Source organism: Salvelinus fontinalis, chromosome 39 (genome assembly GCF_029448725.1).
Source record: "Salvelinus fontinalis isolate EN_2023a chromosome 39, ASM2944872v1, whole genome shotgun sequence".
Lineage (NCBI taxonomy): Eukaryota > Metazoa > Chordata > Actinopteri > Salmoniformes > Salmonidae > Salvelinus > Salvelinus fontinalis.
The window spans coordinates 18,234,557-18,254,413 of NC_074703.1; the positions used below are offsets into that span (position 1 = coordinate 18,234,557).

Here is a 19,857-nt window from a genome sequence, read left to right on the forward strand (position 1 = left end):
GCCTTGTCAGCCTTCTGTAGCATTGAGTCAAGGTTGATGCTATAGCTATCCATGTCTAATGGATTTATGAAAGACAATCGGTTATGGCACGCTTTTATACATTTTGGAGCGTGCGTCATAATGGAACCCCAAATTACATCATATTACTTTTTGACCACATTGTCTGCTGTTTGCGTGTTTAATATATATATATATATATATATATATATATTTTTTTTTGCAATCTGGTGTGCAGGATGTTTAAACTAAATATTTGCTATCAAAGAATCAGTGCTGAAACAATCTATAGCGGGTCACTGCCAAGCATAATGAAATAAAATAATCTGACTTTCAGAATGTGAGGGTCCCCCACGTCCCCTGTGAAAGTTGTGCCCCTGTGCTAAACTGTGCAGAAACCATATGAAAAGGGTTGGTGACCATAAAATACCTATATTCATATTCTATCGACCATTAGGCCTATGTAAAACAGGTTGATTGCACTTACCAGCCAGTTTTCCTCTTCACCGTGGATCTCTGACTGTATCACTGGTTGAATATAAGTAGTACTTCAATCGCCCACAACCCAAGCTACTTACACTAGAGTAGGGGCGCTACTTTGGTTTTAGAAGTGGGGGGGCATAACCTGTCAGGGGGACCTCCCCCAGAATGTTTTTGGGCATCTAAAGCAAATTTCCTGCATTTTTACACAATCCAAAATGCCCACAGTCATCAAGCTAGGTAAGAGATCGTTATTAAATATGTTTAAGTGATTAATAAGACTGAACTAGATCTAAGGTAATTCAATAATAGATATTGTGTTGCACCTTCAACCAAATGCCTAACAAATGATCAACTCTTGAAAAAATACAAAGACTTTTGATTGGCTTTATTAAGACATCCTCTTAATAGGGTAGCCTAGTGGTTAGAGCGTTGGACTTGTAACCAAAAGGTTGCAAGTTCAAATCCCCGAGCTGACAAGGGGCAGATCTGTCGTTCTGCCCCTGAACAGGCAGTTAACCCACCGTCATTGAAAATAGGCCGTCATTGAAAATAAGAATTTGTTCTTAACTGACTTGCCTAGTTAAATAAAGGTAAAAATAAAATTACATTTTTGCCAGTCCGGGCCGCCTGCACGCCCGACCCCCACCAGTCTAGTCAATGACTAAACTCTCTCCCAAGACAATTTCCTTCCCAGAGTACACCTTAAATTGTTTTAATTCCCAAGGGAAGGTTTGGAAACAAAAAATAAACAAAAAACCAACATACACCTCAAATATACGAGAGCAGCTGGTCAGCGGGGTGGTGGCACCGGGATCCTCATCTCTCCCAAGTGGTCATTCTCTCTTTCTCCCCTTACCCATCTGTCTATCGCCTCCTTTGAATTCCATGCTGTCACAGTTACCAGCCCTTTCAAGCTTAACATCCTTATAATTTATCGCCCTCCAGGTTCCCTCGGAGAGTTCATCAATGAGCTTGATGCCTTGATAAGCTCCTTTCCTGAGGACGGCTCACCTCTCACAGTTCTGGGCGACTTTAACCTCCCCACGTCTACCTTTGACTCATTCCTCTCTGCCTCCTTCTTTCCACTCCTCTCCTCTTTTGACCTCACCCTCTCACCTTCCCCCCCTACTCACAAGGCAGGCAATACGCTTGACCTCATCTTTATTAGATGCTGTTCTTCCACTAACCACATTGCAACTCCCCTCCAAGTCTCCGACCACTACCTTGTATCCTTTTCCCTCTCGCTCTCATCCAACACTTCCCACACTGCCCCTACTCGGATGGTATCGCGCCGTCCCAACCTTCGCTCTCTCTCCCCCGCTACTCTCTCCTCTTCCATCCTATCATCTCTCCCCTCTGCTCAAACCTTCTCCAACCTATCTCCTGATTCTGCCTCCTCAACCCTCCTCTCCTCCCTTTCTGCATCGTTTGACTCTCTATGTCCCCTATCCTCCAGGCCGGCTCGGTCCTCCCCTCCCGCTCCGTGGCTCGACGACTCATTGCGAGCTCACAGAACAGGGCTCCGGGCAGCCGAGCGGAAATGGAGGAAAACTCGCCTCCCTGCGGACCTGGCATCCTTTCACTCCCTCCTCTCTACATTTTCCTCTTCTGTCTCTGCTGCTAAAGCCAATTTCTACCACTCTAAATTCCAAGCATCTGCCTCTAACCCTAGGAAGCTCTTTGCCACCTTCTCCTCCCTCCTGAATCCTCCTCCCCCTCCCCCCCCTCCTCCCTCTCTGCAGATGACTTCGTCAACCGTTTTGAAAAGAAGGTCGACGACATCCGATCCTCGTTTGCTAAGTCAAACGACATCACTGGTTCTGCTCACACTGCCCTACCCTGTGCTCTGACCTCTTTCTCCCCTCTCTCTCCAGATGAAATCTCGCGTCTTGTGACGGCCTGCCGCCCAACAACCTGCCCGCTTAACCCTATCCCCTCCTCTCTTCTCCAGACCATTTCCGGAGACCTTCTCCCTTACCTCACCTCGCTCATCAACTCATCCCTGACCACTGGCTACGTCCCTTCCGTCTTCAAGAGAGCGAGAGTTGCACCCCTTCTGAAAAAACCTACACTCGATCCCTCCGATGTCAACAACTACAGACCAGTATCCCTTCTTTCTTTTCTCTCCAAAACTCTTGAACGTGCCGTCCTTGGCCAGCTCTCCTGCTATCTCTCTCAGAATGACCTTCTTGATCCAAATCAGTCAGGTTTCAAGACTAGTCATTCAACTGAGAATGCTCTTCTCTGTATCACGGAGGCGCTCCGCACTGCTAAAGCTAACTCTCTCTCCTCTGCTCTCATCCTTCTAGACCTATCGGCTGCCTTCGACACTGTGAACCATCAGATCCTCCTCTCCACCCTCTCCGAGTTGGGCATCTCCGGCACGGCCCACGCTTGGATTGCGTCCTACCTGACAGGTCGCTCCTACCAGGTGGCGTGGCGAGAATCTGTCTCCTCACCACGCGCTCTCACCACTGGTGTCCCCCAGGGCTCTGTTCTAGGCCCTCTCCTATTCTCGCTATACACCAAGTCACTTGGCTCTGTCATAACCGCACATGGTCTCTCCTATCATTGCTATGCAGACGACACACAATTAATCTTCTCCTTTCCCCCTTCTGATGACCAGGCGGCGAATCGCATCTCTGCATGTCTGGCAGACATATCAGTGTGGATGACGGATCACCACCTCAAGCTGAACCTCGGCAAGACGGAGCTGCTCTTCCTCCTGGGGAAGGACTGCCCGTTCCATGATCTCGCCATCACGGTTGACAACTCCATTGTGTCCTCCTCCCAGAGCGCTAAGAACCTTGGCGTGATCCTGGACAACACCCTGTCGTTCTCAACTAACATCAAGGCGGTGGCCCGTTCCTGTAGGTTCATGCTCTACAACATCCGCAGAGTACGACCCTGCCTCACACAGGAAGCGGCGCAGGTCCTAATCCAGGCACTTGTCATCTCCCGTCTGGATTACTGCAACTCGCTGTTGGCTGGGCTCCCTGCCTGTGCCATTAAACCCCTACAACTCATCCAGAACGCCGCAGCCCGTCTGGTGTTCAACCTTCCCAAGTTCTCTCACGTCACCCCGCTCCTCCGCTCTCTCCACTGGCTTCCAGTTGAAGCTCGCATCCGCTACAAGACCATGGTGCTTGCCTACGGAGCTGTGAGGGGAACGGCACCTCCGTACCTCCAGGCTCTGATCTGGCCCTACACCCAAACAAGGGCACTGCGTTCATCCACCTCTGGCCTGCTCGCCTCCCTACCACTGAGGAAGTACAGTTCCCGCTCAGCCCAGTCAAAACTGTTCGCTGCTCTGGCCCCCCAATGGTGGAACAAACTCCCTCACGACGCCAGGACAGCGGAGTCAATCACCACCTTCCGGAGACACCTGAAACCCCACCTCTTTAAGGAATACCTAGGATAGGATAAAGTAATCCTTCTGACCCCCCCCCCCCCCCGTAAAAGATTTAGATGCACTGTTGTAAAGTGGCTGTTCCACTGGATGTCATAAGGTGAATGCACCAATTTGTAAGTCGCTCTGGATAAGAGCGTCTGCTAAATGACTTAAATGTAAATGTAAATATACATTAATACACAGAAACAGCAAATCCTCCATGTATTTAAACTCATAGGACTAATAGTACTGTAGACCTCTTTTACTTCCACACAATATAGCTGGGTCGCCCTGTACCTAGGGGTCCACCACCCTGCAGCACCCCAACCCAATACACCCCACTCAACTGTAGGATCTTAGTGAAACATTCAATATTGGTTTCGGGTGTGTTAGGCCAAGGCCAGAGTGACAAGCCACAGGACGGCAGACCATCAGGGCCAGGACTGAGTACCTCAGCAGCTAGGGATTGCCTAAATAGAAATCTCCCCTGACGTAAGCATGTTTTCAATGCAGACTCCTTTAGTCGTAGGCCGTCATTGTAAATAAGAATTTGTTCTTAACTGACTTGCCTAGTTAAATAAAGGTTAAATAAAGAAATAAAGTTGTACTGTATTCCATATAAGGCATCCAGGCCTTATGAAAGTTGCCCAGTATACCCTTAATCTGGTAATAAATCAAATCTAGTGATACATAACTTGACATTGTGGGAGGATAACCAACCAACCAATATTTCCAAGCAAACACAAACAGGGAGAAGGGGGAATCAAATCAAATTTTATTGGTCACACTGTCACGTCTGACCCTAGTTAGTGTGTTATTTATTTGTTTTAGTTGGTCAGGACGTGAGTTGGGTGGGTATTCTATGTTTTGTGTTTCTAGGTTGGGTTTCTCGTTTGGCCTGATATGGTTCTCAATCAGAGGCAGGTGTTAGTCATTGTCTCTGATTGGGAACCATATTTAGGTAGCCTGTTGTGTTTTGTGGGTGGTTGTCTTCCGTGTCTGTATGTTCCACACAGAACTGTTTCGGTTTTCGTTCGTTACTTTATTGTTGTTTTGTATTTCAGTGTTCAGTTTTTGTTCTATTAAACTCATCATGAACACTTACCACGCTGCGCATTGGTTCTCCGATCCTTGTTACTCTTCATCCTCAGAGGAAGAGGAAAGCCGTTACACACACACACCTGATTAGCAGATGTTATTGCAGGTGTAGCGAAATGCTTGTGCCTCTAGCTCAGACAGTGCAGTAATATCTAACAAGTAATATCTAACAAATTACACAACATGTACCCAATACACACAAATCTAAGTAGGAATGAATTAAGACTATATACATATGGACGAGCGATGTCAGAGCGGAACGGACTAAGATTCAGTGGAATAGTATAGAAAACAGTATATACATATGAGATGAGTAATGCAAGATATGTAAACATTATTAAGTGACTAAGAGAGTAGAATAGTATAGAATACAGTATATACATGAGATAAGTAATGCCAGATATGTAAACATTATTAAAGTGACTAGTGTTCCATTCCTTAAAGTGGCCAGATTCCTAGCTTATGCCTATAGGCAGCAGCCTCTAATGTGCTAGTGATGGCTGTTTAACAGTCTGATGGCCTCGAGATAGAAGCTGTTTTTCCGTCTCTCTGTCCCAGCTTTGATGCACCTATACTGACCTTGCCTTCTGGATGATAGCGGGGTGAACAGGCAGCGGCTGTCACGCCCTGGCCTTAGTATTATTTGTTTTCTTTATTATTTTAGTTAGGTCAGGGTGTGACATGGGGAATGTTTTTGTTTTATAGGTTTTGGGTGGTTATATGGTAAAGGGGGTGTTGGGTGTAGTGTATGGGTTTGTGTTGAGTGCATGTGTCTAGTTGTGTCTATGTTGGTGTAGTTGTCTAGGAGAGTCTATGGTTACCTGAATGGGTTCCCAATTAGAGACAGCTGATTTCTGTTGTCTCTGATTGGGAGCCATATTTAGGGTGGCCATGGGCTTTCATTTGATGTGGGTAATTGTCTATGTTATACGTTTGTAGCTTGTATGTGCACTTCGTTCATAGCTTCACGATCGTTTTCTTGTTTTGTTAGTGTGTAAGTGTTTTTTTTTCGTTTTTGCCTTCGTATTCATTAAAAGGAATATGGCTTATTTTCCTACTGCTGCGTTTTGGTCCGTCAATCCTCCACACGATCGTGACAGAATTACCCACCAATATAGGACCAAGCGGCATGTAAAGCGGCAACAGGACCCACCTACACAGGATTCTTGGACATGGGAGGAGATACTGGATGGTAAGGGGCCGTGGGCACAACTGGGAGAATATCGCCTTCCTCGTGAAGAGCTGGAGGCAGCTAAAGCCGAGAGGAGGCGATATGAGGAGGCAGCACGGAGACAAGGCTGGAAGCCCGTGAGTACAACCCAAAAATTTCTTGGGGGGGGGCCTTAAAGGGAGTGTGGCGAAGTCAGGTAGGAAACCTGCGCCTACTCCCTGTACTTACCGTGGAGAGCGAGAGTACGGGCAGACACCGTGTTACGCAGTAGAGTGCACGGTGTCTCCTGTACGCGTGCATAGCCCGGTTCGGTACATTTCAGCTCCACGTATCGGCCGGGCTAGACTGAGCGTTGAGCCGTATGTCATGAAGCCGGCCCAACGCATCTGGTCACCAGTGCGTCTCCTCGGGCCGGCGTACATGGCACCAGCCTTACGCATGGTGTCCCCGGTTCGCCTACATAGGCCGGTGCGGGTTATTCCACCTCCCCGCACTGGTCAGGCGACGGGGAGCATACAACCAGGTAAGGTTGGGCAGGCTCGGCGCTCAAGGGAGCCAGTACGCATGCACGGTCCGGTATTTCCGGCGCCACCTCCCCGCCCCTACCCAGTACCACCAGTGCCTCCTCCACGCACTAGCCCTATGGTGCGTGTCTCCAGCCCTTTACCACCAGTGCATAAACCACGCACCAAGCCTCCTGTGTGTCCCCAGAGTCCTGTGCATCCTGTTGCTGCTCCCCGCACTAGCCCTGAGATGCGTGTCCCCAGTCCGGTACCACCAGTTCCGGCACCACGCACTAGGCCTAATGTGCGCTCCCAGGGTCCAGTATGCCCTGTTCCTGCTCCCCGCACTAGCCCTGAGATGCGTGTCCCCAGCCCGGTACCACCAGTCCCGGCACCACGCACCAGGCCTACAGTGCGCCTCAGCCGGCAAGAGTCTGCCGTCTGCACAGCGATGCCTGAACTGCTCGTCTACCCAGCGCCATCTGAGCCATCCGTCTACCCAGCGCCATCTGAGCCATCCGTCTACCCAGCGCCATCTGAGCCATCCGTCTGCCCCGAGCTATTAGAGCCGCCCGTCTGTCCCGAGCCGTCAGAGCCGTTCGTCAGTCAGGAGCCGCTAGAGCCATTCGTCAGACAGGATCTGCCAGAGCCGCCAACCAGACAGGATCTGCCAGAGCCGCCAACCAGCCATGAGCAGCCAGAGCCGCCAACCAGCCATGAGCAGCCAGAGCCGCCAACCAGCCATGAGCAGCCAGAGCCGCCAACCAGCCATGAGCAGCCAGAGCCGCCAACCAGCCATGAGCAGCCAGAGCCGCCAACCAGCCATGAGCAGCCAGAGCCGCCAACCAGCCATGAGCAGCCAGAGCCGCCAACCAGCCATGAGCAGCCGGAGCCGCCAACCAGCCATGAGCAGCCGGAGCCGCCAACCAGCCATGAGCAGCCGGAGCCGCCAGCCAGCCATGAGCAGCCGGAGCCGCCAGCCAGCCATGAGCAGCCAGAGCCGCCAGCCAGCCATGAGCAGCCAGAGCCGCCAGCCAGCCATGAGCAGCCAGAGCCGCCAGCCAGCCATGAGCAGCCAGAGCCGCCAGCCAGCCATGAGCAGCCAGAGCCGCCAGCCAGCCATGAGCAGCCAGAGCCGCCAGCCAGCCATGAGCAGCCAGATCCGCCAGCCAGCCATGAGCAGCCAGATCCGCCAGCCAGCCATGAGCAGCCAGATCCGTCAGCCAGCCATGAGCAGCCAGATCCGTCAGCCAGCCATGAGCAGCCAGATCCGTCAGCCAGCCATGAGCAGCCAGATCCGTCAGCCAGCCATGAGCAGCCAGATCCGTCAGCTAGCCATGAGCAGCCAGATCCGTCAGCTAGCCATGAGCAGCCAGATCCGTCAGCTAGCCATGAGCAGCCAGATCCGTCAGCTAGCCATGAGCAGCCAGATCCGTCAGCTAGCCATGAGCAGCCAGATCTGTCAGCCAGCCATGGGCCGTCCCGCAGTCCGGAGCTGCAGTCCCTCAGTCCGGAGCTGCCGTTCCTCAGTCCGGAACTGCCCCTTATCCTGGTGCTGCCCCTTATCCTGGTGCTCTCCCTTATCCTGGTACTGCCCCTTAGTCCGGAGCTGCCCCTTAGTCCGGAGCTGCCCCTTAGTCCGGAGCTGCCCCTTAGTCCGGAACTGCCCCTTAATTCAGTGGGGTTAATGTGGAGGGGGGTTATTTGGAGGAAGCTAAGGAGGCAGTTAGTGACTATGGTGGGGTGGGGACCACGACCAGTGCCGGAGCCGCCACCGTGGAAGGAAGCCCACCCAGACCCTCCCCTAGACTGTGTAATGGTGCGCCCGGAGTTCGCACCTTAAGGGGGGGGGGGTTATGTCACGCCCTGGCCTTAGTATTATTTGTTTCCTTTATTATTTTAGTTAGGTCAGGGTGTGACATGGGGAATGTTTGTGTTTTATAGGTTTTGGGTGGTTATATGGTAAAGGGGGTGTTGGATGTAGTATATGGGTTTGTGTTGAGTGCATGTGTCTAGTTGTGTCTATGTTGGTGTAGTTGTCTAGGAGAGTCTATGGTTACCTGAATGGGTTCCCAATTAGAGACAGCTGATTTCTGTTGTCTCTGATTGGGAGCCATATTTAGGGTGGCCATGGGCTTTCATTTGATGTGGGTAATTGTCTATGTTATACGTTTGTAGCCTGTTTGTGCACTTCGTTCATAGCTTCACGATCGTTTTCTTGTTTTGTTAGTGTGTAAGTGTTTTTTTTTTCGTTTTTGCCTTCGTATTCATTAAAAGGAATATGGCTTATTTTCCTACTGCTGCGTTTTGGTCCGTCAATCCTCCACACGATCGTGACAGCGGCTCGGATGGTTGTTGTCCTTGATGATCTTTTTGGCCTTCCTGTGACATCGGGTGCTGTAGGTGTCCTGGAGGGCGGGTAGTTTTCCCCCTGTAATGAGTTGGGGATTAAGCTAGGTAAGAATCTGTAGACACGCTGCGATAAAATAACATACTCTTTGCCAGAATTCAGCCAGCCTTTACAAGACCATAGCATATGCAAATATGTCCCCTTTTGTGTTTTACAACTTCAGCAAAGGAATGACATTTCTGAGTAATTCAGTTTCACTGGCATATATAGCATGTTCTACGGATGGCCTTAAATTGCAGTAATTTATGTCTGAGATGATATGACCTTGACTCGGCATTCAAACACATCCATTCATCATCATCAATAGCTTCTACCAGGTCTTCCACACATTTTTGTTGTACATGTTTTGTGTCATTGGGAAAAGTCTCTATCAACCCTTGATACAGTTTGGAAATCAACTGCAGAGGTTTGTCAGCCTGCCTTAAAATAGAATCAGGCTTGTCCAGTGTTTCCTGCACAGAGAGAATAAAGTGTATCTGCACAAATTCACCTCACCTACATCACAGACTTGTCTTCCCTAGCTGCCTGACCCTGCTGAGACTGTGATATGGCCATTTCTTGGAGAGACCCCTTCCCGTCCAGGAGACAGTCAAACATGACGACAACAATGTGGTGCTTTTATTCTTCTCACTTTGCTTGGTGAAGTAGATTGCTGCTATAACTTGATGACCCTTCACCATTTCCCTGGATCTCTTGTAGAGGGTATCCATTGTTTTCAGTGCCATGATGTCCTTGAAGAGCAGCTTCAATGCATGAGCAGCACAGCCAATGGGCGTGATGTGATGGTAGGACCCCTCCACTTTAGACCAAGCTGCCTTCATGTTCGCAGCATTGTCTGTCACCAGTGCAAATACCTTCTGTGGTCCAAGGTCATTGATGACTGCCTTAAGCTCATCTGCAATGTAGAGACCGGTGTGTCTGTTGTCTCTGTTCTCTTGTAGAATACTGGTTGAGGGGTGGAGATGATGTAGTTAATTATTACTTGCCCACAAACATTCGACCACCCATCAGAGATTATTGCAATACAGTCTGCTTTCTCTATGATTTGCTTGACCTTCACTTTTAATTTATTTTTAACTAGGCAAGTCAGTTAAGAACAAAGTCTTATTTACAATGATGGCCTAGGAACAATGCCTTGTTCAGGGGCAGAACAACAGATTTTTACCTTGTCAGCTCAGGGATTCGAACTAGCAACCTTTCGGTTACTGGCCCAACGCTCTAACCACTAGGTTACCTGCCGCCCCAGAACTCTGTTGAATTCTGCATCCAGCAAATGAGTAGATAAAGCATGTCTGGTTGGATGGGTGTCTGCTGGGAGAAGAACATTCAGAAATCTCTTCCAAAACACATTGCCTGTGAGCATCAGAGGTGAACCAGTTGCATACACAGCTCGAGCAAGACATTCATCAGCATTTCTGACTACGTTCCTTCATTGAGTCAAAAAAACTTCTGATTCCAGGAGGACCATGAGCTGTTGCTTTGGATAAGGTGTCTGATTCATCATTTTCACCTCGAATAGAAGTAGAGGGACTTTTGTCAGAGGTTGCTTGTTGTGAGCGCTGAGCGAACTTTATGCACTTGGCCAGATGATTCTGCATCTTTGTTGCATTCACATATGATTTGCCACAGTATTTGCAAATGTACACAGCTTTTCCTTCTACATTAGCTGCGGTGAAATGTCTCCACACATCAGATAGTGCCTGTGGCATTTTCCTGTAAAGATGAGAAGAAATTATTAAAAAAAATATATATACAATTCCATGTACAGATAAATAGTTAAGCAGTTAGAATAAACAACTCCTTTGTAAGATAAATGTTTTTAAATGAAACATGTATGGAAGCAGGTGAATTAACACTCCTCAGTTAGCAGGCGCAAGCAAGCTAAAACGCACATGGTAACAAAAACTAACTAGCAGAAATTGTTAACAAGTTAGAAATGATTTATAAACACTTTGCTGTAGGCTACGGTTTACTTGTTAACAAAAAATAATGTATGTCCTATAAAATATATTCACCCCACCCAGTATTGTAATCAAAACTTACCAGAAAGCATGTAGTCCTTGGCTCAGACAGTGTAGTGGTGTGGACTATAGCGTCTCATTAGTGTGCAAGATCTTGAGAATCAGCTGTACATGTGATGGAAGAATGCACTGCACATATGATGGAAGAATGCACTGTGCATGCAGAGTGTTGCAATTCCATTGAATTGGGGACAGTTTAACCAAAATATGACCTATAATTGCCTTATGTGTATCCCACAAAAAAGGTTCACTGTTATAAGCTAACTTTTTTGATGATTTAAGCAAAATTCCCTATATTCTAGGGCATAACTTCCCATGGAAAATTTCCCGGAAAGTTTCTGACCCTTTGCAACCCTAGCGCCTAGTATATGTAGTCTCATTGAAATAGAGTAGGCTGCCTACATGGGCGGAGAATCAAGTGGCAGTTAACTTGAATATGAAATAACTTAAATATGATTAGACTGTAGTTTACTACAGTGTCTGTAAATAAATATTGTTAGATCAGGTACGAGTGTGATCTCAAAATAGAGTAGGATATAGCCTATGCACGGGTGGAGAAGCACTGGTAGTTATCTTTCCAAGGAAATGTACTTCCATAATAGGCCTATGATTAGGCTATAGTTTATTACAACAGAATGAGTCACAACAAAACATGTTATAACCGTGTATGTGTGTGGTAGGCTAACTGACGGTATTTGTCACAGGGGAAGACTCCAGATGATGAGGAATATTTCCAGGAGAACATACTATTGCTTGCCTCTGACATAATTTCCTGTGTTGTGATTGATTGTGTGTTGTTGAGTTGGAGCTAGAAGACAAATAATAGTGTGATTGAATACCATGGGTGCCTGCTAAAACTAACGCAGGGTATTTCCTTAGGGAATAGAATATAATATTATCGGTGCCCATTTTGAAGGTGGCTAACTGAATTGCTCTATCCAGTCTCAGAGAGACGTTTATCAGTCATAGACTATACCCGCAATATAGTCACAACCTTTACCCACTACACCAAGCAGGTTGATATGGCCTGTACAGACAGGGAACAGACTGGCGAGCAGTTATATTATGTATTCTTTTTGGAAAGGGATACATTTAATAGACATTAGGAATATTCCAACCCCACTAGATTGTACAATTGTGCCCTAATATCTGAATAACTATCAATTTAGAAGAAAATATCAAATAGAAGTATCGTTGCTTTGTTTTTCTAAATAAACTTAATAACTGCTATCACTGGGTTGATGTGTCACTATTTGGAGTTTCTCACATGTAGTTAAAAAAAACTCTGTTATTCCAACAAACCAATTTGGTTTCAATTTCGACCACATTAAAACACTGCTCTGATGTTTACGGAAGACAGGTTATAGATAACCACTGGGAGTCAGTCCGACATAAAGCAGGGAGAACGAGAGTTTTAATAATCAGAAGAACACTCGCTCACTCACCGCGAATTTTACCGCGAATTTATAACTTAAAACTTCGCCAACTGGCGCAGGCGTAGTACACGTAAGTAGGCCTTGCTTTTTATTTGATAAATAAGTAAGTGCCGATTTAATAACTTAAACTTTGTTCAAACTTTGTCATCGTGAAAGTTTTACTGTCCAGTTTCCCAGTACGCGCCTGGTAGTGGACATTGATAATATTTCAGAGATATGCTTGTTTTTGTGAGAAATCTTCCTAACGGGAATTTCGCATTAATATGAAAAACGTATACTAAAAAATGAAAATACTACATGTAATGTCTCAAAGTCGATATATATCTTAGCTCGATATTGTTTTAAATCCTCCGGATTCGAGAAGAAAGGTGATGAGTTCAACAGTGAGCCTGTCAGTTTGCCTTAATAATTCTCGCACAGCATCCAGCGTAATTGACGCGATGCTATTTGCCTGATATTTTACCTGTTTTTTTTCTTCTGGCCTCCATTGAATTATCCACTCCAATAATTTTTGAACGGATTATGTTAGAGACATGAGGTTTGGGCCATTGGTTTTCTTAGAGGAGTATCTACCCAATTAACAATACATTTTAGCCGTTGATCAAAATATGCGTTTTTGTTTAGACACTACAATTTATGACATTTGGGACAAAACATTTTGTATCTAAAATAATTATAATTTGGTGGGTGCTTATATTTGTCCAATTTCACACATGTAGGCTACAAGTGTGTATTATAAGCGTATTGGAAATATGTTTTGGGGGATTCAAACTAGCAACCTTTCAGTTACTGGCCCAAAGCTCTAACCGCTATGCTACCTGCCACCTTTGATGTAATTTGTCAAACTGAGAAAACTCAGTCACAGGACAAAAGGGCATGCCTTGGCATGTTGTCTTCACATTTTTAGGCATCAAAGTTATGCCCTTTACCACTACACGAGTGTTGCTGCTCTCGAGAGGCTGGTTTTAATGTTTTTGCAATGAAAATTCTCATTCTCCATTCCTGTTAGGGCTGACTGTGCATTGCACTCTTCCAGGAAAGTATATGTTCATAAACTGTTTTTAAATTGCATAGGAGAACTTAATCATCAATATTGTCACATTTGTGTAACGGAGGACGTTGCAGCTATACACTCACTTCCTGTTGTGGTTTGTTTGTTTATTTTTGTTTAGGGAGATGGCGAACAGCAATGCCAAGCTGTGTGTGTCTGTTTTGGGTTCATTGGGGAGATGAGCTGGAGGAGGAGGGAGCTTCAATCCTGGGGACCTGGAGACTGACGGAGAGGAAGGTATAAGGCCGACTCAGCCGCCATACTTGGGTTGTATTCATTAGGCACCAAATGGAAGAAAAGGGACTGAAAATGGGAGGGACTACCTGAACTTATCTAATAAGAATCGCTCGTTTTTATTTTACGTCTTGAAACGTTTTCATATGATGTGCCTTAAATGAATATGACCCTGAACTCCTCTTTGTTTGTTTTTTTAACCCTAATCCCTTACCCTCTTCTATCAGATGCTATATAGAGACTGGTGGGGCTGCTGCTGAGAAGAGTGGGAGACAAACTCAATGAGGAGGTAAAGTATGGCAGGAAATATCAGTTTCTGTAGGTAGATCCAGTGTGATTGTGTAGTTCTGTCTCTGCCCACTTGGTGTCACTCTACACACAGATAATGGTAATCTATATGCAAGACTGGAGTTGTGTTTAATATTATTTTATTTTACCAGGCAAGTCAGTTAAGAACAAATTCTTATTTTCAATGACGGCCTAGGGACAGTGGGTTGACTGCCTTGTTCAGGGGCAGAATGTCAGCTTGGGGATTCGATCTTGCAACCTTTCAGTTCCTAGTCCAACTACTAGTCCTTCTCTAACCACTAGGCTATACTAACCGCACTAACTGTACTATTTGTGGCGTCAATTGAGAAAATAGTATGCTTATTGGTCATAGTATGGATATAGTTCCCGGATGTTGTACTAAATGTGCCAAAATATGAAGTATACGCATGAGGACACTATTTACGTACTTTAGGGCCCAAAATGCAGTTCTTCCGGAAATGGGCGTGGCTCAGTGTTTTCAGATTTGAAGAACATGGCGCAAAATATGCAGCCGAAGTACAAATAATTATGACAAATGTTAAGAAATTGTTGAGCAATGTAATAAAGTAATTACTTTTCAAATAAGTTACCTTACATGTTATGTTGGCTGACAATTTGTTAGCTACGCTGTCCTTACGAACCACATAGCATATCATTACAGCATGTACCGGTGTTATTTGGCTACTTATACATCAAACTTGTCAGTATATTAACTATAGGCTATCTAACTACCCGTGTCATAGGTTTATTGACTTGATTATTCCCGTCATTCTTTGTTTAGCTAAATGTTATAGTCGTTGTGCGTTCTCAATGGATATTCGGGTGCTTTCGTAAATTCGCTCTGGCTATCAACTCCGATTTCGCCTGAGTGTACGCGCGCTCAACACTGGTTGAATATGGCCGGTGTCAGTAAACGTCGGGGAAAAAGCGTTATTAAATTGTTGCAAGCAGCACATTCAGTCACCAACGCTCTGGATAACATGAAAACTGTAACATGAAAACTGCCTAAACAGCTGTGCTTGGGTGAGTAAAATGGTCAGAGTGGTCTCATTTGTTTATGGAAGTAGCTAGCAAGCTAGCCAACGTTAGCTTGGGTGCTTGACTGCTGTTGTAAGGTCAGAACGCTCAAATCAACCCTACTCCTCGGCCCGAGTGTCCAGTGTGCGCTCCGAGAGCGAAACGCTCTGAATTTACGAGCCTACGCTGGCACTCCAGATTGAATTTAAGAACCCACCCGAAATCGTAAAATGTCTAACTAGTAATTTGTTACGCTAACTAGCTAGCAAGAGGTTGCATAGCAACAGCATCAACTTCCCATAGACAGGCGAATAGCTAATATGCTCAACTGAAAGGGTACTGTTAATTTACAGTATACTAAAACGAACTATAGTATATACTCATTAAGTATGTAGTATACAGTATGTTAGTATGGGTATTCTAACACAGCTTGGGTTTTAGTGATGGCATGTTTATAGTGGTTGTTGCCCTGTCCTTCCCTCACAAAGAGAAACATGGAAGAGATGGTGGTGCATTCATTTTTCATCACACAGGCATTCACCCAGAAAATACTTGTTGGGATGGGGTGTAAACTTTACTGTCCTTTATCCTGTCCCTGACAGGTCCTGAAGGACGCCTCACTGTCCTCAGAGCTGTTTGGCTTCTATGAGAGGACCATCTCTACCAGCACTCATGGGTCACCCAAGGCCCAAATCACCCTGACTTGATAGGTAATCATGACAGTTACATAAGAACGTTTTTTCCCCAACCCATTTTCAAACACTAATGGGCAGTTTCCCAGACATATATTTAAACCTAGTCCTCGACTAAAAAGCATGCTCAAGAATCCCAATTGAAAGTGTTTTTACTCCAGGAATACGCTTAATCTGAGTCTTGGAAACTGTCCCTGTAAGTGCTTTACATTGTATGCGGCTAAATCACCCATTGGAGTACCACAAGCATGTATACCCATTGGCACAAAGCAGCCATTTTGTGTCAAAAGTCTCAGCCCTCTCTGCTCCACCAGGTGACCAGTCGCCTGTAAGCGGTGGACAGCCTCCCTATGAGCCGGGCGCTAGGCTTCGGAGCCAAATACCTGCAGGATCACTTCTCTTCCTGGGCCAGACAGGGTGGATATGTACATACAAACAGAGATATATATTGCCTATAGTACTGGAGGTCCACCTTCTTGCTTCTATCAATGATCTACAGCTGACAAAAATGTCAATGCTATTTTGTGAGATGTTGAGCAATGATCAATACAGTTTTAATTTCTCTCTCAACAGGAGGAAGCTTTTGTGAATGATGATGAGGAGGTAGTAGACTGAGCCAGAGGGATTTTCCCCATTCTATACCCCCATTGTCTTCTTCCCGATTATCCACTCTTTTCCCAAAGTATGCACTTGCGCATTTTCTGTCATGGATCAGAATTTGATTGGTGTAATTATTGGCTAAAGGAAGTTCCCACCATTGTTAAATCTATGACAGGAGGGAAAGGGTGGATAATTGGGATCTAGCTCTCTAACCCCTAGAGAAGTTTCAACTCAGTTTCAAACGTTGATTTTGCACAACGAAACATGTACATAGACATATAGATGACTGTCTTCCAGAGCCATAGGATATGAGGGAAACTGTTCATCTCAAGCCCCATTCCATCTTTTGAATTATAAACGTATATGATATAAGAATGTATATGAAAGTACAGTATTCAGGTGTTTTTGTTACAACATTTTAATTTGGACTATAGGAATGTAAAACATAGACATCTGTTGAATGAAACATATTTACTTGTATTATTTTACATTATATTTAGTTATTTACTTTTTTATTGTAAAAATGATGATGAGACTGCATACCATTGATCTAGCCTTGTCACACCGTGATCTGTTTCACCTGTCCTTGTGCTTGTCTCCTCCCCCCTCCAGGTGTCGCCCATCTTCCATATTATCACCTGTGTATTTATACCTGTGTTCTGTCTTGATTGTTGCCAGTTTGTCTTGTTTGTTCAAGCTTACCAGCGGTTTTCCTGTCAGCGCCTATTGTTTCCAAGCCTTGCTTTGCTAGTCCTCCTGGTTTTGACCGATGCCTGACCCTGCACCGTTGCTCCACCTCTGGATTGCTGAACCCTGCCTGACCCTGAGTCTGCCTGCCGTCCTGTACCGTCGCCTAACCCTTGATTTTCGACCCCTTCCTGCCTTGACCTGTCTTTGCCTGCCCCTGTTTGCTACAGTAAACAGGGTTACTTCGACAGTCTGCATCTGGGTCTTACCTTGATTCTTGATAAGCCTATACTGTCAGATCCAAATAATGTTTACATAAAGCAACATTACCAAAGATGTCAACATTCCAGACCTCCAGGACATGTCCTCAGTTGATCCAGAGATGGAACCACTATATGGTTAAATCATGACTGGACCAACAACTGGGGCAGCTACTGTAGCCTACGTATACTGTGTGGAAGTGCTTCTATTCTGAGTGGTATATGGTCAAACGGTAATTCTGTGTGCTGAGTCTATGCATTGGAATGTCTGCCTTATTTGTTTAATAAGACCAATTAAACAAATTCCATGTTATGATTATAGTGTTCAATGTTAACACTGATTTAGACAGCTTTGTGACTGTTTGATTTGTTATTAATTTATTGAATAAAAATAGATATACTGTGCTCCTGAGTGGCGCAGAGGTCTAAGGCACTGCATCTCAGTGCTAGAGGCGTCACTACAGACCCTGATTTCGAATCCAGGCTGTTTCACAACTGGCCGTGATTGCGAGTCCGCACAATTGGCCCAGCGTCATCCGGGTTTGGCCGGTGTAGGCCGTCATTGTAAATAAGATTTTGTTGTAAGAATGATGATGATCTAGCCTTGTCATGCCCTGATCAGTTTCACCTGTCCTTGTGCTTGTCTCCTTACTTGCCTAGTTAAATACAAAATACTGAGAAGACTCCTAACATTGTGTGAAATTATTTATGACCAAAATTGTAATTATATTGAAATGCAATCTCAAGATCATCATGCACAGCATACCTGTACAGGTATGTCACTCATGGAGGGAGGGGGGATTTCTTGGGGTCTGTACTGATATTAACCCAACCCCATGTCCTGCACCTGCTCACAAGACAACATGAAGACACACAAACAGGCCAGAGAGAGGACGCCGTGTCATCTATTCACATAATGTGGATTTCAACATGCAGGTAAACACCTTGTTCTGTATCTCACCTGTGAAACGCCCAAGACTCACCATTGCTGTCGCTTGTGTGCTCGAGAGAGAGTGCGTGGTAATGTAACACGATGCACCAAAGTAGGAAGTACTCACCGATAGCTGTGGATTTCGTTAATAAATCAGCACTGGCACAGAGGACGAAGACGGTGGACTATGGTCGAGGGGAATTGTTCAACCCGCCCAGGATGCACCATTCGAAAGTCAATGGAGTCAGAGCTGTCCGGAGGCATATCTCTCCTCCAAGCCGCAGTCTGGAGAGCATCGAGGCAGTCTGGAGCGAGAGAAAAGCAGACTCGTTACCAAACCTCGCAGAGAGAAGACCGGAGCCGGTGAGCAGACCGGGCCCGGTGAAGGTGATGAACCCCGCTGAGAACGGCTGCCCTGGCCGCGGAAGTAGGAAAAGGGGGTTCAAGCCCCCGGATGTGAGGACCATATTCTCCCCCGGTGAGAGAAACTCCCAGGCGAGGGAGGAGAGCGGGGAGGGACACACCTTCTACCTAGGTCTTTCGGGCGCATGGTGCGATGTTTGCTGCGAGCACATCCTCCGCTTCTCCCTGATGTGTTCAGGTGAGTTCTACTACAGTGTGATGTTTCAGGTGAGATAGTTTGACTGTCTTAACTCCAAATATCGTCTACTACAGCAGACAACATATTGGTTAACAGATAGCCTCAAGGTATACAGCTTATCAATATAATGGCTTAACTGGATAAACTGCCTTATAAATCTAGACTTTCTTACAGGCTCTATACAATCGGTATATAAACACATACAGTGCGTTCAGAAAGCATTCTTACCTCTTGGCTTATTCCACATTTTGTTGTGTAAAGCCAGAATTCTAAATGCATTTTTTTTAATCACCCATCTACACACAATACCCCATAATGACGAAGTAGAAACTTGTTTAGACATTTTTGCAAATGTATTCGAAATGAAATACAGAAATATCTCAAATACATAAGTATTCACACCCCAGAGTCAATACTTTGTAAAAGTGCCTTTGGCAGCGATTAAAGCTGTGAGTGTTTTCTGGTTTAAGTCTAAGAGCTTTCCACACATGGATTGTGTGACATTTGCCCATTATTCTTTAAAAAAATATTCAAGCTTTGTCAAATTGATTGATGATCATTGCTAGACAACCACGGGAAAAGTCAAAGGGTGGGAATACTTTCTGTAGCCTGTACACGTTCAGAAAGGCATGGCTACATACAGACGACTCCTACACAGGGCCAGGCTCCACTCACTCTCACACTCACACACACACACACCATGCTGATAAACTGGTTTGAAGGGAAAACGCAACCATTCCTGTACGTTCATCCACATGCTTTCCTCTCGGCTCAGCTCTCTCTGCATTCTTCCACAGATAGTCACTCACTCACTCCCTCAAGCTAATGTCATAGGAACCTGTTTACTGTTGATTGATACAATATATTCTTGTTGTTACTCCTATCATTGCTGCATTACTCCCCACTGGGAAAAACAGGTTGAATCAACGTTGCTTCCACGTCACTTCAACCACTAAAATCTATGC

General features: G+C 45.7%; 1 protein-coding gene and 1 long non-coding RNA gene across 2 annotated transcripts in view; both read left to right on the forward strand.

The window, feature by feature from the left end:
• The first annotated feature begins 14,584 nt into the window (after positions 1–14,584).
• LOC129838947 (uncharacterized) lies at positions 14,585–18,050 on the forward strand. The gene is made up of 3 exons (XR_008756942.1): positions 14,585–15,127; positions 15,724–15,831; positions 16,128–18,050. It is a non-coding gene; the product is annotated as an uncharacterized LOC129838947 (long non-coding RNA).
• Positions 18,051–18,255: 205 nt separating this feature from the next.
• Positions 18,256–19,857, forward strand: part of LOC129838946 (ras association domain-containing protein 1-like) — a 70,145-nt gene continuing 68,543 nt past the window's right edge. Inside the window, exon 1 of the mRNA XM_055906224.1 lies at positions 18,256–18,892. Coding sequence (XP_055762199.1) covers positions 18,394–18,892 — 499 coding nt within the window. The 5' untranslated portion in view covers positions 18,256–18,393. The remainder of the gene's footprint in view (positions 18,893–19,857) is intronic.